Source organism: Glycine max, chromosome 7 (genome assembly GCF_000004515.6).
Source record: "Glycine max cultivar Williams 82 chromosome 7, Glycine_max_v4.0, whole genome shotgun sequence".
In the NCBI taxonomy this organism is placed as follows: Eukaryota; Viridiplantae; Streptophyta; class Magnoliopsida; order Fabales; family Fabaceae; genus Glycine; species Glycine max.
The window spans coordinates 11804701-11827174 of NC_038243.2; the positions used below are offsets into that span (position 1 = coordinate 11804701).

The 22474-nt window shown below is 32.8% G+C and overlaps 1 protein-coding gene across 1 annotated transcript; it reads left to right on the forward strand.

Annotated features, from left to right (window-relative positions):
- The first annotated feature begins 5685 nt into the window (after positions 1-5685).
- Positions 5686-6549, forward strand: LOC100804762 (ethylene-responsive transcription factor 13). Its single transcript, XM_003530095.3, has one exon. It carries the CDS (start codon positions 5727-5729, stop codon positions 6447-6449), a length of 723 nt encoding a protein of 240 aa, XP_003530143.1. The 5' UTR covers positions 5686-5726; the 3' UTR covers positions 6450-6549.
- The last annotated feature ends 15925 nt before the right edge of the window (positions 6550-22474 follow it).

Sequence of the window (22474 nt, forward strand, 5' to 3'; positions counted from 1 at the left end):
TACTCTAGTAACTTAGAAATTTTTTTAGAAAACTCTTTTGTAAAACAAAATTGTGCTATGTTTGGATTTTTGAAAAATACTTCCCTTGTGAAGTCTTGACTGTTGCTTCTCGATTTCTTCTCTTGAATCTTGAATCTTGATCTTGATTGTTCTTGAATCTTGAATTTTGAAACTTAATTCTTGAAGCTTGATTCTTTGGAACTTGCTTAACTCTTAATTTTTTGACATCATCAAAATAATCTTGGAAGTCATTGCTTCCACATTTGCACTTTATCAATATTTAATTAGAACTTTGTTATTAGATGTATTTACAGATTATGAATGTTCACTTTTATATATAAGTTTGAATATATAGTTTAATAAAAAAATTATATTTACAATTGGTAATTATTAAACAGGTTAAAATCTAATATATGAAAAAATAAAAATAATGGCATATTTTCTTTGAACAATCGAGTTGTTTTTGAATTTATTTCAAATTTAAAAATTAATTATTAAACTAGACCAAAAATATTTAAAATGTAAAATTGGCGACCGAATTAGCAAACGAAATTATTTTTTAAAATAACTTTATTATTTAGTAGCCATTGAATTAGTGACCGACCTTTATTTTAATTTATTTTACAATTAAAATTTAATTTTTTGTTAGCGACCAAATTAGTAACCGCATCTTATTTTAATTTATTTTATATTTAAAATTTAATTACTTGTTAGCGACAGAAATAGCTACCCCAAACTTCGGTTGTTGATTTGGTCCCAAGCAAAATGGCAACCAAATATCTAGCGACCAAATTTTGTGTGCTTGCGACTAAGTAGTTTGGTGGCAAAATAGGACTAGGATTTTTGCAACATACATAATTCGGTCGCTATTTTAGTGGCTAAGAATTTTAGCGACCGAATCATGCTTTTTTTGTAGTGTTAAAAATCATAAAAGATATGCACTAGTTTTAGATGAATCTTAGAAGATAGAACTATTGTCCAATAGCATACCTTCACCATAACCATCTCCAAGTAATTTCACTACCTTCCATGCTTATTCCCCTAGTACATAAACAATATCTTAATTTGGAATGTAAGAATTCAAATAAAAAAAGGTCAATCAAGAAGCAATTTCAGCTACTTATAACAAGAAAATGCACAACTAAATTAAAATACCTCATATCACAACACAACACAATATTTAGAACCTCTAAAGCTACCTTTAGATTTGTACTTAAATCAAATTCAAGACATGAGTCAGTAAGCATCCAAAGTAATGACCTCGACTCATGTAGCAGCAGTCATTATCCCAACATTTGCATATGTATAAGTATCAACTTCTACTGAGTCTCCAACATTAGTTTAAGTCAAACTAATACTGAATAGTTCGCAAAAATTATACCTTGTGGAATCAACCTAGTCATCAGATACCACAAGATTTGTTGCAAACTGCATCTCAATCATAACTCCTTAAAGCGTGAAAGGGTAGTACATTCTAACATTATTTCACAATGCTATAATCGTAACTCAAGTAATTAATGAACATAAAAACTGAGAATGAGATTGAAGACAAGTACTAAGAAGATTAAAATAGAAAACCTTCATTAAGATGTTGAAAGGAAGATAAAAATCTATGACATAGACCTTTAAGGAGCCAACACTTGTGTTGTCTCCAACCATGTACCACTTGCTCCTACTATGTTATTTTTAGAGTGCTTACTTAGTACAACAGAACAATATTAGGATCTCTACTCACCATGGACATTTCTCTGCGGTTCCTTTGTCCTAAATTGATAACTTTGGGGACACATACTACACCCGCAAACTTTTGGTACGACTAAGCAATCAACCTACGACTGAAACAACCCACTTTCCTAGTACAATAAGCATTTTTTTGAAGTATTCTTGAGAATCATTCACAGATATACATTAACATTACAAAAACTTTCTAGTCTCTATCACAAATGCTATTTACCTTATTGCGAGAAACCAACCCAACCTTTTCTGAAGCTGAAAACAAAAGCCAGAAATAAAAAATTTGACCAATTGGGTATAAATTAGTACATCAAAATAAAAGCACAGTAGAAAAAATAAATTTCAAACACTCTTCAGAAATTCAGAATGCACACAAGCAAGATCCGTAATTGAGAAAGCATAGTAGTAAAACAATTTTTTTTAAAAAAAATCATGTGAAATGTTTGTCCAGTCATTTCATGAATCTAGAACCAATTTTTTATCTACAACTAGAGCTAAAATCACTTTCAAATAATGTTATTATGAAAAGCAAATCCTTAATTGTGATAACCAGTTAACATAAAATCATGGAACCAATCTAGCCTAGTCAACCCATGCTTTATAAATGCTCTTCACAATTCACAAACAAATAGCAAGGATCTATGCTAAATACACAAAGTGGAGACAGAGACATACAATCATGAGTTTGGAACAATGGAACCGAAGGGGAAGATGACACTTTGATGTTTGAAGTTGATGGGGTGGACTTCTTGCTAGATTTCTGAATTGAAGCTCTTACATCCTCAAATAAATCACTCGCTAACGTAGATATAGACTCACACGACTTGTATACATCCTCTTGAATAGGCAGTAATATGTGCTTCTCATCCTTCTCAACACCTTCAATTATACCAGTCTCAACTCCTCTGGATCCAAAACCCTAGCAAATCACGCATCCGTCAAACACAAAACAAAACTACTCAACACCCAATCAATGGAAAAGAATTACAATTACAATCACCCGAAAAGAAAAAACCTCCGTTGCTGAAAAAGGCATTGCCCTAGGCTAAACACTTGCATATATTGAATTTGCTATTTTTCTTAGGTTTTCTGATTCCAAATGAATCATTGGAGTGAGGCTCGTGGTCCCACTGTTAGAGTTTGGTGGTGGCGTCTTCAAACTTCTTCAAGTTCAGAGTGTACAACATATCTGAGTGATCTTGGTTTTCTGAAATGGAATATTTGAACGTGTTTTGTTTGATCTCGATGGACGCATGAAATGGTAAACAATTGAGAAGAAGTAGTGTCGTTCGCAGTTAACCGAGAGGAGAAGAGAAAGATAACCTGAATGTTGGTGGCTAAGAGGGTTTCCATCGAGAAACGAAACGTCGACAAAGGAAACATCGTTGATGCTGAGGCGCCGGTTTTGGTCGTTGCTCTTTCTCAAGGTACTCGCCGGTTTGAAAATCATTGGAGGAGTTAAGGGTTTCTCCCTCCTCTCTCGCTCTTTCTCACACTCTCTAGTCTCTACCTTTATCTCTCTCTGTCCCTTCTCCTCTTTCTCTAAAGGCCAGCAATGGCGCCATGAGCTTATTCCCCTTCTAGCCGCTTCAACAATTTTCCCTAATTCAATAAAATAATTTAGGTAAGGTTTTTGGGATGTATATGTGAAGAAAGGAGAAAGTTAAAAAAAGATAGAAGTCCAAAAACAAATTGGGGCTAAACTTTTTCGGACAATTAAACTAAAAAAATAATAACAGTATTATTAAATCTAACGTAGGTTTATTTTCAACAGTCGGAAATTACCTACAGTTGCAATGAAAACCCCTGATAATTAACCAGGGTTGTATAAACCCATGGTATGCTTACGTGTTTTCGACGTTTAGAGAAACCCCTGTTAATAGTAAAGGATGAACCCTAAGATAATAACGATAGTAGTATTAATGATTTAAAGGTTAATGTCTAACCATGGGTATGAAAATCTTACTATGGACCTAGTGACTAGTGAGGGCAATTAAAGTCATGAGAGATGATAAATAAGAAAAATGTTTGGATAGAGGAATCTAACATATTTATAAAACCTTTAGACCACTAATTGAGATATTACGTCTCATTTCTTTTAAGTTTATCTTTTTCAAGAAACAAGTAAAGTTGCGTGCTGATGGAGCTTGGAGTCATATATAGATAACATAGCTTAGCTTTAGTTTATGTTTTTGTGTATATCTTCCACGTTTCGTAGGATGCCTTTCGGGTGATGGACAAATTGTATTAGACATGCACGGTATTCTTTTTCTTTTTATCAGCAATTAAAGTTTTTTTTATGTTAATTTTAAAATTTTCACGTTCTTGGATCGAAAACAAGTGATTCTCAAAGTGACCTGAAATATTTACTCTTTTGATTTGTAGTAAATGCTTTTCCTACCATCGGAGTTGTATATTTCAATAAAATATATCAAACACTAAATTTGATTTTTGATATTGACTTTTGATTTTTTGCAAATGAATCATGCTACATTTAGTCGTTGCAATTAGGCATGACATCAGGACACAATTTCAACGTTTTTAGCATTGTTGGTCTAGGACCCTTGAGTGTATAAGGGAAGACTGGTGGAGGATATTTAGGATAAGTTGTATTGTTTTATTCATGGTTATTTTACAAATTAATATGTATTTTATTTACCTAGCGAATAGATATTTCCCAATCAATATGCAAAAGAAAGTTTCGTGGGATCCTTCTCAAAAGCAAATTATCCGTAACACTTTTGATCAACAATTCTCATAATGTCTTACATATATTCTGACCAAGGTAAGGAACGCCCGTAAGAAACTAAGTTAGATGATTAGATCAGTGGGTGAGGCTTGAGCTGATATATATAGTTAGCATTTAATCATGCTTAATTTTGTTGAGGCTAAGAGTGAATTTTCTTATACTAAGGATAATTTACTCTCTATTTGAATTGAAGGAAAGAAAATAGAAACGAAAAAAATGTTTTTACAAATCAAATTTTCTCTTTCTTTTTTTCATTTTTTATTCCTTCTCTTTAATTTTTTTCTTCTCCCAAACAAAACAAAATAAATTAATATTCATATTTTTTTTTATTTTATTTCTTCCATCCAAACACACCATTAGTATAATTTTCTTCTCCAAACTGTGTGCAAACTTCTAGAAGCGTCTATTATTATGTAATGTATGAGACGAAGGTGGGAACTATAGCTAAGAACGAATAGCATATTTCAAGTTCATCTAGCTGAAGGCATGGTTGTACAATTTATTAATTATTTGATACTTTTTTGCCTAGCCTTCTGCTCTTACATTTAAAAGAGTTACAATGTTTGACCGGTTTACTTAGCATTCTTTCGTAGAAAGGAATCTTTTTCTTTTGAAATTCTGTAGAATCAACCATACACTACTGTAAAACAATTCCGTTCCTATTTTCACATGTATATATATATATATATATATATATATATATATATATATATATATATATATATATATATATATATATATATAATAACTTAGAAAGCAAAAAAATAAAAATGCTAACTAAACAACAAATCGAGTCAAGAAAACAAGTTTAGTAGCACGCACAGCACATATACCTTGGGAGACATTCTTTACTATAAAAGTTAAAAACTAACGTGATATGATGGTCTTTACTTTCAACTTTCAAATCTGACCAATGTTATATTAATAGAAATGTGATAATAGAATAAAAATAAAAAAAGTGGGGACAAACACACCGACTAAGCATCAACTTTTATTGTGTTTTGAAATCAAAAAGTACATAAATATATATTTTACCATGTGAGACAAAGCCCTTCTTCCACATGGGAAATTAAGAACGTTCAAGGAACCACCATGCCAGAATTGAATTAAATATTATACTAGTGCTTTTCTTCATCTTTACTATGTCTAGGTTTTTCCTTATATAAATATAGACACAACACCCACAAGTCACAAACAACAGAACCTACGAAAAAGTAACAAAACATCAAACTTGTATGGAACAATGAGCCCTCATGCTTTAAACACCAACGTGAATGCCCTTCATGACATTGGGCTCCCTGTATCGACACCATTTAAGGATGCTTCCGCGTCAGTGCCATCGACGGCAGTGTTTGGCCGGAACTCCAGCTTCCGGAACATTTTCTTGGCGAAGAACTGGGCAGAGCTTCCGTTGAAGGAGGATAACGCCGAAGACATGGTTATCTACGGTGTTCTGCGTGAGGCCGCCACCATGGGATGGCTCCCCGCCAATGGCAATGGGGTGAGCAAGGTAGGGATGGCTGTGAAAATGGAAAATGAGAGTCAAAATAGTGACAAAGCAGCTGCGTGTGGCACTCACGTGCCTCCAAGGAGGGGGTTGAGCTTCCGAGGCGTGCGGAGGAGGCCATGGGGAAAGTACGCGGCCGAGATAAGGGATGCTAAGAGGAATGGTGTGAGAGTGTGGCTTGGGACCTATGAGACTGCTGAAAATGCAGCTTTGGCTTATGATCGAGCCGCGTTTAAGATGCATGGCTCAAAAGCAAAGCTGAATTTTCCTCATTTAATTGCCTCGGCTCATCATCATGTCGAGCCAATTAGGATTGCCTTAAAGAAACATTCATTCGATGTTTCCTTGTCATCGTCGGAGGTGGCAGCAAAACGGAGTAAGAATGGCACTGCTTCCACAAATTTGGAGCTGAATGACTCAAATATGTTACAGTTTCCTATGGACAATAGGTGGCAATAATAAGGATTTTTTTTTGTTTGTTCTCGGCAAAAGGAGATGTATTTAATTAATAAGCGCGATACCAGCTGTACCAAAGAGTCAGATTACAATAATAATAGGGAATGCTTATACATGAAATGTGTTAATGTCTCCCCATTGTAGAAGTGTGATGATAATTTGTGATAGTCTTAATAATTTTCCTTTAGTTAATTAATCATTAATTACAATTTTGGTGTTTGGCTCTCCTGTAAAAACACTCAAAAAATTTTAAGTTTTGTTTTTTAATAGATTATATGACTAATTCTTAATGTGATACTTAATCAATATTAAAATTTCATTATTTTCCTCCAAACATGTATTACTAAGAAATCAAACTTCATTTCATTTATTATAAACTTAGCATATTAATTAAGTCACTCATTAAATACATCTTTCCTTTTTCATGATAATTATATGAGTAGTTACGATGATGATATCCTTTTCTACAAATTCAATATATGTGTTGTTAGCTAAGTCACTCTATGAGTATCTCTTTCCTTTAGTAATATGAATAGTTGTTTATGATGATGATGCATTAGAAGAAAGCCATGACTGAATAGATCTCACTACTATAAAATTTACTTTTCACATCGTTAGAATAACATTGGTATTTTAGGAAATCGATGTAACCCAAAACGCAGTGGCATAATCGTAAATAACGTGATTTTGTCAGCATCGATTCTCCGAAAAAAATGATGTTAACGTGAGTTGGTTAATATCGGTTTTCCAAAAATCGATGTTAACGTGAGTTGGTTAACATCGATTCTCCGAAAAGTTTCACAGTTATCTGATGTGTTGATACATTTCGAACTTGTCTTTTGCTTGAGGACAAGCAAATGTTTCAATTTGGGAAAGTTTGATAACTGCAAAATATAAGCAATTTTGATAGTCAATTTTGGCTTAAGAATGACTTCAATTTCTTTACTTTACTATTATTTTTAATGAAATAATAAAGAAATTAATATATTTGTTGTCTTTGATTAGCAGAATTCAAAATAAGAAGATTTCAAGTGCTTAGGAGGAAAATATCTTTAAAAATATTTATTTAGCAATTATCTTTGGTTTGAATGATAGGAATTGATATTTTTCTTATCACTACTAGAAATTAGGCTTTCTACATCAGTTAATTGACCATTTCTACATCGGTTATGACCCGTTGTGGTAGTGGGAGTCGTTGAAAACCCCACACCCTACAACGAGGGTTGGTGGACCAATGCAGAAAGACATGGATACAAAGGCGGGCCTCGAGTCAGAGCCGCCTTAGAATGATGCACATTCTACATCAGTTGTTCGGGACAACCATCTTAGTATGTTCAGATATCTACATCAGTTTTCATCCAACCGATGTAGAATGCTGCCCATAATTGCTTAATTCTACATCTGTTGACCGTCTTAGTATCTTGAGGGATCTACATCGGTTGTTTGACAACCGATGTAGAATGTGTTTTTTTTTTTTTTGTTTCTTGAAATTTAGCCAACGATATATATACCAAAACATGTCTCATGTGAGACTAATATTGGAAATAACTCTTGTAGCCAAATTTCTAGTAACCAAAACTAATACTTAATGAGATACAATACATCACCAAAGTATTAGCCTAATTTCTAGTAACTAATACTTAATTCCAGATATTCTGTGGCATTCCTGCCTTTTGCATCTTTCTTTCCAAGGCAGCTAGGTCATCCTCATCATCATCATTATCATCAAGTTCCTCTTTTATAGCTCTCATCTAACATATTTTACACAAAAAACAATACAAAAATAGTCCTATTAGATAAAAAATCCATACAAGACAAAACATATAAATAGAAACAAAATGATCCTCTGCAGCTGAACTGGCCAAAGAGTCCACAAGTTATTCAATTCTTGGCATAATATTAATATTGAACCATTTACATGCTGCTTCCATAAACAAAATTAAAGACACTCTTTAGTCTGTATTTTTCCACTCTTAAAAGGCCAACAAAGTTTTGATGGTGCTTGTAAATCCTTAGACCGTTAAACTTCAGCAGACAAAGCAATAATCATTTGCAACAAAGACATACTGATTATGTCAAACAAACATACATCGAAACTTCCAAACAATGAGATAGGTAAAGGCATTATGATTTTTCACAAGACACTATTTCTCATAGCTAGGCGACAGCTTGTATCACCTAATTTCTTTTAACATAAAACTCTACATATGGATAGGAACTCCGAAAATATTAAAGGAGTCAACGCTTGATTTAAGCTAAGGGAATTGCTCAAAGGAATTTTCCATTTGAAATCACTGTCATAAATTTTTTTTGGCTTGGAACATGTAATTTAATTTTAGTAAGGTATAAATATTTATCATCCCTACACCCTTGGATTCACATTCCAAGTATACATCAAAAGGATGGTGCAAGAAAGCTAACCTGCTGTCGAAGAAAAAATTCTTTTTGAGATTTTGACAATTGTCCTTCAACCTTTTGTGTAATCAGAGAGCTACAGGTATTGACTACGCCCATGGGAAAAACTGGAATCAGAGATTAATAAAAGGAAACCAAACTCATCTGAAGCATCATTAACACTATTACTTACCTGTAAGTGCCTATCAACCAATTATGTTGCTTTTGAAAGCCTCACTTTAGGGTCAACTGAATCCAACATTGATAGCTGCTCTTCAAAACCTATCTCAAAGCTAGCAACAAATATATTAGCTAACTTGTGAATTGGAACAGTCTCCAAAAGAACTTTCGTCCTTCCACTAGTTTTTTGTTTCTATATAAAAGAATAAAATATAAGCTACTAATGCTCATACAACGGAGAAATTGTCATGGAAGGATCCTGAGCAATTTTCACCTTCCTCCAGCTTTTTATGATTTCAACCTTCCTGAGCAATTTTCTGAGAATTTTCATGGAAGGATCCTGCAAAGCAACATAAATACATCACTTACCAATGTGCACAATGGCCAAAACAAAATCAAGCTCATAAAACCAAAATGATAAATACATCACTTATCAAGTCTGTTTTAAACTTAGGCAGTTACTCTTTTGTAGCATATTATGATAACATAATAAACTATAACAGAATAGAATTAGCATAATAGAGATAAAAAATGATAAGTAAGAAATTGAATTTCGAGTTAAAAAATTAGCATAGCTAGAATAGCTATGCATATGGCTGGTGACAGGCCACTAGTGAATGCAAAGATGGTGAGTTTTCTACGTGTAACCTCTTTTTCACCAATACATATTGGGAGCTCGCATGAATAATTAAATTATCTGTAGCACCGTACTATATGAATATGTTATGTAATATAAAGCCATTAATGTGTCCTCACTTAACAACATTATAGGTGGAAGAGTGACATCAATGATTTTATATTATTTGTAACATATGAATGACTTTATACTAGAAATGAAAAGAGATTGGACCTAACTCACACCCCAAACCTAGCTCAAGGGAGAAGTTTGTCTCTGTTTGGGTAAGCTTATCCAGAAAGAATCCAAAATATAACATACTATGCTTGTGCATATATACTAGTTAAGTATTTTTGGTTGATTTAGTATTTAATACCCCAAGTGATGTACATTAAATATATAAATGCTGAATGGAGAATTTAGGAATTATTATATTATCTTGTAATAAATCTAGAAGAAAAAAAACTCTGTATCTAAAAAAACAATTATTTAAGATTTTTGTTTTTCTATTATTGTTAGGAAATTATTTATAATATGTCCTCTTAAAATATATTATCATAAATATTATTTATTTTGATTCAGATTCCATTTTTTAAAATGTTAATTGGCATTGGGTTAGGATTTTACATCTAATTAAGATTTATTTATTATTTATTATATTTGGAATCATAAATACTCTTTATAACCTTTTGTCTCAACTTAGAGTATATGAAATCCTAGTTAATTAGAGGAATACTCTTCTAAAAAAAAATAGTACGTACTAATTAATTGTCCTAGATAGTTAATAAAGTACTCTCATTATCACATCATTTAGTTTCTTTTACATGCACCAATTCCCGAATATGTGAGATTATTTCTTACTATTTGGTTTCTTTTATGATGCAGGGTCTATTTGCAAATTATATATATATATATATATATATATATATATATATATATATTATATATTATATATATATATTATATATATATATATATATACTTCAGGATCATGCAATTCTAATTAAGTCTATTGATTTTTCATGCAATTCTAATTATATCATATTATTTTTTCATTAGTTTTAGTAATATAATTTATAGGATTCATTTGTTATATAAATGACATAATTTTAGGTATTTAAAAATCAGAAATACAATTTTTTAATCATATACCTTGCACATTAATTGACATATAATAGTTAATAGAAAGACAAAAATAACTAGTAAGCCATTAGGATGTTCTTATATATATATATATATATATATATTATATATTTTTTTTTTTTATATATATATATATATATATATATGTTTTGTGTCATGCAAATATGATTATTGTGTGATGTGTATGAGTTATGAGGTTTTATAAATTATTATAATGACATTATAATATTATTATGGAGATTGAGTAGTACAAAGTGGAATGTGTCAATTTGCTAGATACATGTAAACATGAGATGATTGATTGTAACATTATGAGATGTTAAATTGTGGGCATGATATTTGGTTGTGAATAAGTGTGTGTGTTTAACACTTATGTGACAATAATTATGTTGTGAGCTGTGAATTATATAATAATTCGACCAGTGTTAAAGAGAAAGTGTAGGTTTCCTATTTAGGAATAAGTGTTACATTGTAGCGCAATGTGTTAAACGTGTTTGAAACACAAGTGTGGGGTTTTGAGTATTGTATAATTCATGAGCAGTGTTTATAAATGAAATATGTGATTAATTGTGGAATAACATGTTGCTTTGAGATTATAGTATTATTATTGAGATTGAGTATAAGTGCAAAGTTGAACATGTGTTAATTGTGAGATACGTGTAAACATGTGATGGTGGATTGTGACATTATGAGATGTAAAACCGTGAATCAGCTTTGGTTGTGAATAAGTGTGTGGTTAACACTTGATGTGACATTATTTGTGTTGTCAGCTGTGAATTGTACAATAACTTGATCAGTGTTATCTTGAGAAAAGTGTTGATGCGTAGTGTTAAAGAGAAAGTGTAGGTTTCCTAATTAGGAACTAGTGTTAAATTGTAGTACAATTGTGTTAAACATGTTTAAAACACGAGTGTTAGGTCGTGGGTATTGTATAATTCATTAGTAGTGTCTGCATGCAAAAAAAAAAATTTTAGGAGTTGTACCTGAATCAGGAGGGAGAGACCCTGATGGACTCTTCGAAATGTAGTCCTTGGGGGTCACCCGCTTTGGGTGCTCCTTTAAGCCTGTGTCGATCCCACATGGTTGGAGCATTCTTGCAAAACAGCGTGATTCTGACTGGTCTCCCTATGATTTTACTTAGTGAGAGCGACCTGACATACTCATTGTATGGTGTGTCTTGTTATGGACTCCCAAGCGCCCTAGGGTGGTTTTTCACTGACATGGTACCACATTGCATATAGGCTTGAGTCTTAGCATAACAGTTGCATACGCTTGCTAATTGTTTATTATGAAATTGATGTGTTATTATGTCTTGATCGGAGTGTGTGATTCATGTGTAAAGTGATTGATGATTGAAAAGAGAATTTTAAATGACAAAGTGGTGGAATTACGTGAGTTATGTTTAAATAAGTTGTATCTCATTTATATTATGTGTATATGTAGTTGTCTTATTTCTGTATTAGTTAGGAATGTGATAACTCACCCCCTGTGTGTTGTTTGTGTTTGGATCCTGTGATGATCTTGAACTTTGTGTTTGGGAGAGCAAATGACTAGGTGAATTGCTTAAAGGAACCTTGTGCTGAAGGACGTTGGGACACAATGCTCTAATATGATGTGACATTGGGGCATAAGTTCTATATTAATTTCATAATGTTAGTCTATTTTATTTTACCTCACTGATTTAACAAAACATTTTTTGTAAATTTTGATGGCCTTGTTTTGAATCGAATATATTTTTAATAAGTTTTATTTAATAATAGTGAAATGAATGTGAACCTTTTATGTGTCGGGGTAGAGGGTATCACAGGGGACATGTTACAATAATATAAGAATTTTAGTAAAAGATAATAAAAAAAATATATAAATGGAACTAGAATAAAAATAAAATAAATGTTAAAATTGAAATTCAAATACACAAAAATGGAAAGAATAAATCAAAAGATATAACAAATGTGATACATTACAATATATCTAAGAATTTAAGTAAGAAAAATAATGAATAAAATAATTGAAGTGATAATAATAATAGGTAAACATAAATGTTAAGAATTAAAATTCAAATACACGATAAATAGAAATAATAAATTGAAACATATATGTGAAAAAACAATAATATAAGAATTTTGGTAAAAACAAATGATGAAAAATAATTCGAGCTGAAATAATTAATAATAGGTTGGAATAAAGTGTGGAAAACAGTGAGTGCCAATTCACTCCCTAAACCAACTCTTTTGCAAAAACCAAATCAACCAATGTTGAAAATAAAAACTTATTTTCTTAAGGAACTACAGACACAGACTTTCATCACTAAGTTCATTAGGAAAATAACAACGAAGAAATAGCGCCAAGAGATTCATAGTCTCAATATTATTCACTATCAAGTTTTTATGCATTCTCATTTTTTAGTACTTGTATATTTCATGAAGTATGAATGTTCATGTTTTGATTAAAAAAATTTATTCTCGAATTTTTGTATAAATTAAGAAGATTTCTCTAAAATAAATTAGGTTAGTTATTTGCAATTATCATTCAAGATTTTGTTTTTTGATAACTCCTAATAATATGAAATAAACATAAATTTAAATAAAAAAACTTCAAAATTCTTTTTAGCATATTCCTTATTTATTTATTCCTTTTTTCCAGAGTCAGAGACCACAGAAGTTCCTCAATCTACTAGGTCAAAGACGGATATCATTCGTATTGCGTAACTATCACTTACCCTAGAAAATTTTGTACACATATCCCCTTATTAAATTGATTGTTCCACATAAATGAATACAAAAATATCTTACACCATTATGTCAATCTTAATATTTTAATTGTATTTGTTAATGCTAATTAACATTTAAAGCATATAACAATTAAAAGAAAAAAGAAACAATTATTTATTAAAAATATAAAACCATTTAATTCTTTTGGTTAAATAATTAAAAACAATTAATGTAATACATTTAATACATCTTACAATACACTTTTGGTCCACTAACATGTTCTAACTTTGAGTTTAGTCGTATTTATTATTCTTATTCTTGTTCTTATTATTATTAAACAATTATAAAACAATAAAATTAATAAAAACTTTTCATCAAATTTCTTATCATTTTTTTTTGTTTTGAGTCAGAGACCACGAATGTCTTCCAATCCACACTGGATCAAAGAGTAATCTCGTTCGCAAGCGGTGCATAGTTGTCATTTGTCCAATGAAATTTTGCACTCAGAAAAAATCACACACAACTTCTCTTACTAAGTAGATCATTTTCCACATGAGAATGCAGCAACGCCTTATACCACTACATCAGTCTCATGGGTTATTTCTCCATATTCAAAATCTAAAAAATGAACCCAATTGATGTAACTCAATTGGCAACATAGGCTAAATTTGTGGGGAGAATCTAAGTTCAATTTACACAAAACACACTTTTAGGGAGAGATGATAAGATTTAAGTGTCACTACTAGAAAAACACCTTTCTATGTCGGTTATTTTCAACTTTCTACATCGGTTTTCACCTGTCTTTGAAGTGGCAGTTGTAGAATATCGAAGACTCTACGACGACAGTTGTGCAACCGTCTTAGAATGCACACCATTCTAAAATGATTTTTGGGTCACAATCATCTTAGAATGGTGTGCATTCTAAGATGGGTTTGTCTCCAAACCCGACTTAGAATGCCCAGCATTCTATGATGGTTTTTGGGTCATAACCGTCTTAGAATGTTGTGCATTCTAAGACAGGTTGGGAGACAAACCTGTCTTAGAATGTACATTCTAAGATAGTTTTGCCACACAAACGTCGTAGAATGCTTTATTTTTTTTTTTGTTTCTTGGGTTTATTAACGAAATAGATTACTTGTGAAATAACTATTACATGTGTTGGCATAAAAGCAAATTTGGCTAAATGAAGCGCCATGTTGTACAAGAAATTCAGTGAATACTAAAATTAGCAACTTTCTTTAACTTGCAATGTTGGCATATGAAGTTTGCTAGTATATACCGAATTCTGAAGTTGGGTAAGTATCCTAATTATAAGGTGTAAAAGCACATAAATCTTAGCTCTGAGACAAAGTATGGAGTTCCTTGAGAAATGCAACAAATTCTGTTGTGAAGCAAGCGTATACCGAGCATTGGCTTGTGTTCGTCCAATAGTGCACGAGAAGTAATTCTTCTTCTTGAGGTCAAGCACATTCCAATAGATCTTTTTAGGAGCCAGACAACGTGGCAGGTGGCAGATGGCAGACATGATTGGCAATTTTTTTCTTCTCAAAGTTTGACACAAGCCGTTCTCCCTTATTTTGGGATGACAATACCCTCTCAAGAGGAAACTTGACTCTGTCTATTACCTTGGTTCGTGGTATCTCTAGCTCAAAAAAAGGCGTATACATCTTCATCCTACTTCAACATTGTCGCAACCTACCCTTCGGCGGGAGGGCGACGCGAGACTCACGGGTGCATCTTCTAAGGAAGGAAAACGCACGGAGTCGCCACCAACGTTTATTCGAGGAAAACGTCGGAAAAACCGGAAAAGGCTTGATCTACGAATTTTAAGTGTGAAAGGTTCGGGAGTTGTATTTACGCACGGGGAACGCATTAGCACCCCACGCGTCCGTCACAAGGGACGACAGCCTTTAATCAAGTGTGCAAATATGACTTCAATTTGTTTTATCTTCCCTTTTTTACGCTTTTTATGTCTTTTTGTGCCTTTTGTATTTGTTATCCTTTTGTGGTCGACAAGGGTGTTACCCTTGCTCCTACGTATTCCTCAATTGTGATAAGGAAATCAGACCTACGTAGTTCTTTCATAACTAAACGTTGGTTAAGTTGTTTTTATCCTTTTTTGCAAGATATATTTTGATTGAATAAAAGGTCATTTAAGGCGTTGGAGCATTAAACGATCTTTCGATTCTTTTGAAGGGAGAGAAAACATTAAGGCATTGGACCATTAATGATCTCTTGGTTTTTTGAAAGAGGTGACAAAGCTATGTATTGATTTTAGGCTTTTAAAAATCCACGTTTAACCAATAAAAGTGAAGAGGACCATTTCAAGGCGTTGGACCTTTAAAAATGGGTTTTTAAGTGATGACAAAAGTTTGATTTATGTATTGATTTTAGCCTTAGTTTCACTTTGGTTATTAGTCAATTCGATTAAGAAAGAAAATCCCAAAGAAAAATGTCCGATTGATTTTTTTCAATTATTTTATTTAAAGATATTTTTTGATTATTATATTATTATTTTGCCTCTTTTTCGTTTTAAACGTGGTTACGGCGTGAAAGAACGGTCGGATTTCATTTTAACAAAAATTAAAAGATGTTACAACTCAAATGATTGGTGGAAATTTATTTTATTTTTTATTAGGCGAGAAAATGACTTAAATAAATGACTAAAGCACGTCAAAAGGGGGTACGGAAAGTAAATGAAATAAAAATAAAAGCACGCGAAACAAGTGGGGACCACTAAGGGTACATAAAATGAATTGAAAGGTTCGATTTTGGGAAATTACCGGTTGAAGACCGAAGAACGATGATGAACGGTGGAAAATCTTCACGAAATCACCCACGAAAACGTCTCGGAAACGTTACGGAAGCGCCTCGACTTGGATTTTCTTCACGGAAATAATTTTTCTCACTAATTTTAAGTGAATCTCAGATACTAGGAGGGTTGAATGAATTTGTTCTACCCTCCTCCCCCTATTTATAAGGAAAAAGAGGGAGGTGGTTGCCGCCCAGCTTGCCCAGGCGAGTTGGGTTGCTCCCACCAGAAGGCACCGCCTTCTGTTAGAACATCCTGGAAGGCCCAAGTGGGCCTTATTGCTATTTGCACACCTTTGTTTACTAAATACACCCCATCTTCCCTTTTTTGCTGATTCTTTTTCTGTAACGTTACGGAACTTTACGAATTACATAACGATACTTGTTTTCTTTCTGTAATGTCCGAAACCTTACGGATTACGCAATTGTTCCCTCTTTGGCTTCTGGAATGTTATGAAACTTTACGGATTGCGCATTGACACTTCCTTTCGACTCCCGACATGTCACGAAACTTCACGGATTGCCTCATAATGGGTGTCAAGTACCTCGAAGTGGTCAAGCGAAGGTCACATCCCAACAAACAGATGGTCCCCGGACGAAATTAGGGTATGACAGTTACCCCTCTTTACTTGTCTTTTATTGGAGATAAAAGGGAAGTAAAGATAAGACACTAATTTCGTTCGAGCGAAACATCATTCGACCGGTCAATATCCTCGCCAGTGGAACCTGTCATTCAGTAAGAAAAGAAAAAGCATCAGAAGCGTCAATAAACTTCAGTGTTTTGAAAATGACAAAGTTGGACAACCACGACACTTCCCTTTGCCATTGCACCCAATCGTCTCTGCCTAGTAGAGAAGAATTCTGCGTGTCGCTGGACTTGAATGTTTCCGGACGACGAGAGTGAAAAAACCTGCAAAAATTTTGAAAATGATCAACACCGAACAACCAACATCATCCTGATACTATCGAATTCGTTCCTCTCGGTCGACGAAAGGCATGGATGACCATAAGGTATCTCCGCATGTCATCAGGCCCGTTGCCTCTGGATGACAAAAGGTGCAGAAGATGACGTTAGTCTCTGCGTGTTATCAAGCATCGAGTCTTACAGATAACAAAAGCGTGCGGATGACCATAATTTGTCTCCGCGTGCTATTGGACTTGATTGTCTCTGGATAGTGAAAAAAATGTGTGGGATCATATGGTTTCTCCGCATGTCATCGGGCTCGCCGCCTCTGGATGACAAAAGGTGCAGAATGACCATAATTTGTCTCTGCGTGTCATCGGGCTCGCCGCTTCTGGATGACAAAAGGTGTCCGGAGGACAACACCCTTATTGACCCCGAAAAATAAAAATAAAAATATCAAAAGGGAAAATACACAATTTTGAAGTCATGTTTTGCACACTCGATTAAAGGTTGTCATCCCTTGTGAAGGGCACGTGGGGTGCTAATACCTTCCCCGTGCGTAAACAACTCCCGAACCCTCATTTCAAAATCCGCAGAACTTTGTCTTTTTGGTTTTTCTAAAATTTTCCCTCGAACAAACATTGGTTGTGACTCTCACGCGTTTTTCTCTTTAGGAAGACACGCTTTTATCTCGCCTCGTCCTCCCACCGAAGGATAGGTTGCGACAATAATAAGGTAATGTCTTCTTTTTATATAAAGGAATTGGAGGCAATTGATAGAGTCCTAATTGTCTTGCAAATATTTGAGGCTAATAGGGATAGAACCCAATGTCTTTTGAGGTGATTCCAGCAAAAATTATGTCCCAAGTGAGAAAAGCACTCCAAATTTTGATCAGTTTTACTTGCAGCCCAAGAGTTTCACAAGGAAATCTTTGTTTCAATCAATGTGGCTCAATTAATTGATTATTTAGAAACAGAGCCAAATTTCCATCAAATTTTTCAAGTTGAAGAAAGGCCTTGATGAGTATATTATAACATTCATAAGTAAAAAAAAGTCCCTTGCTTGGGGTAAAAATGGTCAGTCAAGCTCCTTCAAGCTTGAGTTTGATGTCTTTTGAGATAGTCCTTTTGAGAGTAATATCGTTGGCTAAAATTGAATTTATCAAATTTGAACAATCCATAAAGGCCAACTATATGTTTCATCTTCCAGGAGTATCCATAATTTCAATAGGCTCATCCATTACCTTAAAAACTAAAGCTAAGAGAAATTTTCTAAGACAAATGTTTTCCTTGCAATGTGAAACTTAAGCAAGGCTGTAACAGTACATTGGGATCCGAAGTGATCAAGTGCATAGCAAATGTGTTGAAACCCAATACATTAAAAAAGCAATGTGTAGTGCTCTTCATTAGAGATTTCCTTTGTCTCTTTTGCATTATTTTCAATGAAACCTCCATATGACTTGATGCTCTAATCAATTGCAATTTCACTTCTTTTGATCTGGTCATCAAGAAAACCTAATGCGTATGTTTTCCCAAGTGAGGCTAGTAATGGCAGCTATATCTAGAAGGGTTAGGGTAATAGCACCACATTGAAGTTTGAGAGCATGAAGACTTCAATTCTAAAATAAGAAACTTTCCATCAACATAGGCATATCGAGGCTAACTACATCATATTTGCTAAGTTGAATTAAATTGTAGATGCCTATATTATTCCAACGTTGAACTTTCATGGCTTCTAATCTCTTAAACCATGTAGGTTGTCCTGTCTTTAAGAGGAGAAGCTCTAAAAATACCACCTTTGTCTTTCAGAAAACTATTCCTAATATTCTCCTTATGAATAATAGGATATTCATCATCACAAGTTGGGAACCATTTTTTTAAATCTACAAAGTTTAAATGGGACCAATATGGACCTGCAAAACAAATGATTTTGTTTTCAAGATAAGCAAGGAGTAGTACCTGAGTTTCCCAAACCCTTCTACATTCATCTTCATGACCAAGGATGACGATTAAATCTAAACCCAATTCTCTTTGTGCATCACGATGGATCTTTGAGGTTGATTACTCTTTTTGTGTTGTTTGAAGTATCTTGTTGTTCTAATTGAGGATTTAACTGAGATGATAACACCATTACAGTAATTAGTAAAAGCTCGTTATAATAGGAAGAATGAAGAAGATGAACAGTGACAACAATTCAAGGATCAAGGAGAAAGTGAGAGAGAAAGCAAGAGAGGAAGCGGAAAAAGAGCTATCATAGTTCACATTTATACATAAATAAATGATAATTTGAAGATTATGATTTAAATTTAAAATATCTTTAATAATTGATTGACCTAGTTAATGGATGAGGCTAGTTATAGATAGGGGTGTTTGTGGATTGGATTGGATCGATTTTGAAGAAAAAATTAATCTCCAATAATTTTGGTTTTGTTAATTTATCATCCAACCGGTTTAGTTTAAACTTTTAATCCGATCCGATTCGATCCAATTTAAAATGGTTTGGAATGGATTGATTTTCGGCTTTAATCCAATTTATAAATTTTTTTAGAAAATACTAAATAAAAGGTAACATACACAATAAAAATAATTTAAAATATCAAATATTTATTTATATGTCATTATATAACTAATAATAGAATATTTATGCATCTTAACTCAAATAATTGGTAAAAATATCTTTAATTAAATATTTTTCATAAATAGATATAAGTTATATGATAACTTTATAAATATATAAGAAATAAAAATAGAAATGATTGATATTATAAATTTATGAATAAAAATATATACATATGTATAAGTTCGGTTTGAATCGGTTTCTAAAATCAAATATGAAATCTGATCCAATCCAATGAAAAATTTTGGTTTTCAAATTTTTCGATCCATTCGATTTTTGGTTTATTTGGTTTCCAATTTTTTTCAATCTACATTGGATTGGATCAATTTATGAACACCCTTAGTTATAGGTTATTGAGGCAATCATGGCTTATTTCAATTAGCGTGAAATCCACTACATGATTACATGTGTGCGCTATGTTATTTAATGCAAATTATATTGTTATCTCTGTTATAAAAAAATTTAAGTTTGAGAGAACTTCATCAATTTTTTATAGCAAACATTTTGATAGGAAGTAATGAGATAAGACAATATTAACTAGAAGTAACAAATGTAAGATGTCAATATTTATATCGAAATGTTATGTTTTCGATAAATGTAGTTTTATGACAATTTATTATGTATGTAAAGAAAAGAAGTGCTCAAACGAAAAGTTAAAGTTTGAATTTGAAAAGGAAGTTATAGCAGTTAGCAATGGAGATCAAACAAAGACAATCAAGGTCGTTAGATTTAGGAAGTTAGTAAATTGGTGTACAGTGTCGAAATCATATAATTCAGCCGTTAGTATTAGAAGTATGGAAGCAATGACTTCCAGATTATTTTGATGATGCCAAAGAATCAAGAGTTAAGCAAGTTTCAAAGAATCAGGAGTCAAAAAGCTTCAAGAATCAAGTGTCAAAGATTCAAGATTCAAAGAACAATCAAGTTTCAAAGAATCAAGATTCAAGAATAATCAAGTTTCAAGATTCAATCAAGTTTCAAGAATCAAGATTCAAGAACAATCAAGATCAAGATTCAAGACTCAAGATTCAAGAATCAAGAGAAGACTCAATCAAGATAAGTACTAAAAAAGTTTTTCAAAATATTGAGTAGCACAAGAATTTTTCACAAAATCTTTTACCAAAGAGTTTTACTCTCTGGTAATCGATTACCAGAAGGTAGTAATCGATTACCAGTAGCCTGCATTGTTTTCAAAACTGATTTACAAAACTGTAATCGATTACCATAATCATATAATCGATTACCAATATTTTAAAATGTTAGATTTCAAATTTCAAGAGTCACAACTACTAATAAAACATTTTCAAATCATTTTAAACTTGTGTAATCGATTACACAATACTTGTAATTGATTACCAGTGTTTCTAAATGTTTTGATTTTCAAATTTAAACATGAAGAGTCACATCTTTTGATGTGTAATCGATTACACTATAATGGTAATCGATTACCAATGACTAATTTCGAAAAATAAATTTCCAAAAGTCACAATTCTTAAAGTGACTTGTTTCTGAAGATTTTTTCAAAAGTCACAACTTTTTAAGTGACTAGTTTTCAAAAGAGTCATAATTTTTAAAAGGTGACTAGTTTTAAAGAAATTTCCAAGAGTCACAAACTTTAACTTGAGTCATCAAATGATTATAAATATGTGACCATGGCATGAATTTTCATAACGTTTTTACAAAACTTTGTGATTCATTTCTCAACATCTTTCTAAGAGTTTTTGTTCAAAACTTTCCTTATTCAAGAAAAGTTCATTGTTCAAAAACTTGTGCTACACTTCTTCTTCATTCACTTCTTTCTCTTGCCAAAAGATTCAAAGGACTAACCGCCTGAGAATTCTTTTGTTTCTTCCCTTCTCCCTCTTGACAAAAGATTTCAAAGGACTAACCGCCTGAGATATCTTCTATTTCTTACAAAAGATTTCAAAGGACTAACCGCCTGAGATATCTTTTTCCCTTTCCCTTTATACAAAAGATTTCAAAGGACTAACCGCTTGAGATATCTTCTGTTTCTTACAAAAGATTTCAAAGGACTAACCGCATGAGATATCTTTTTCCCTTTCCCTTTATACAAAAGATTTCAAAGGACTAACCGCCTGAGATATCTTTTGTATCCCCCTTACAGAGAATTCAAGGGACTAACCGCCCAAGAATTCTTTGTCCTAACACATTGGAGGGTACATCCTTTGTGGCACAAGTAGAGGGTACATCTACTTGGGTTGTAATACTGAGAACAAGAGAGGGTGCATCTCTTGTGGATCAGTTCAAGTGGAGGATACATCCACTTGGTTGTTCAAAGAGAACAAGGGAGGGTACATCCCTTGTGGATCTTTGCTTGTAAAGGATTTTACAAGGTTATTGGAAATCTCAAGAACCGGTGGTTGCTTGGGGACTGGACGTAGGCACAGGTTGTGGTCGAACCAGTATAAATCTTGTGTTTGTCTTCTTCTTCCCTACACTTTTTACTTTTCCACTGTGTACTTTTTATTTCCACTTTACTTTTTTCTAAGTTATTGTTTTTGTTATTTACTTCCTCATAACTTAGTAGTAAAGCCTAATTGAATCTAGTAATATTAAGAAGGATAATTTTTAATTAGTCAAGACACATTAATAATTAATTCAACCCCCCCTTCTTAATTATTCTAAGGCCACT

Coding starts and splice junctions, on each gene's coding strand:
- LOC100804762 (XM_003530095.3), top strand. CDS start 5,727: ATGAGCCCTCATGCTTTAAACACCAACGTGAATGCCCTTCATGACATT.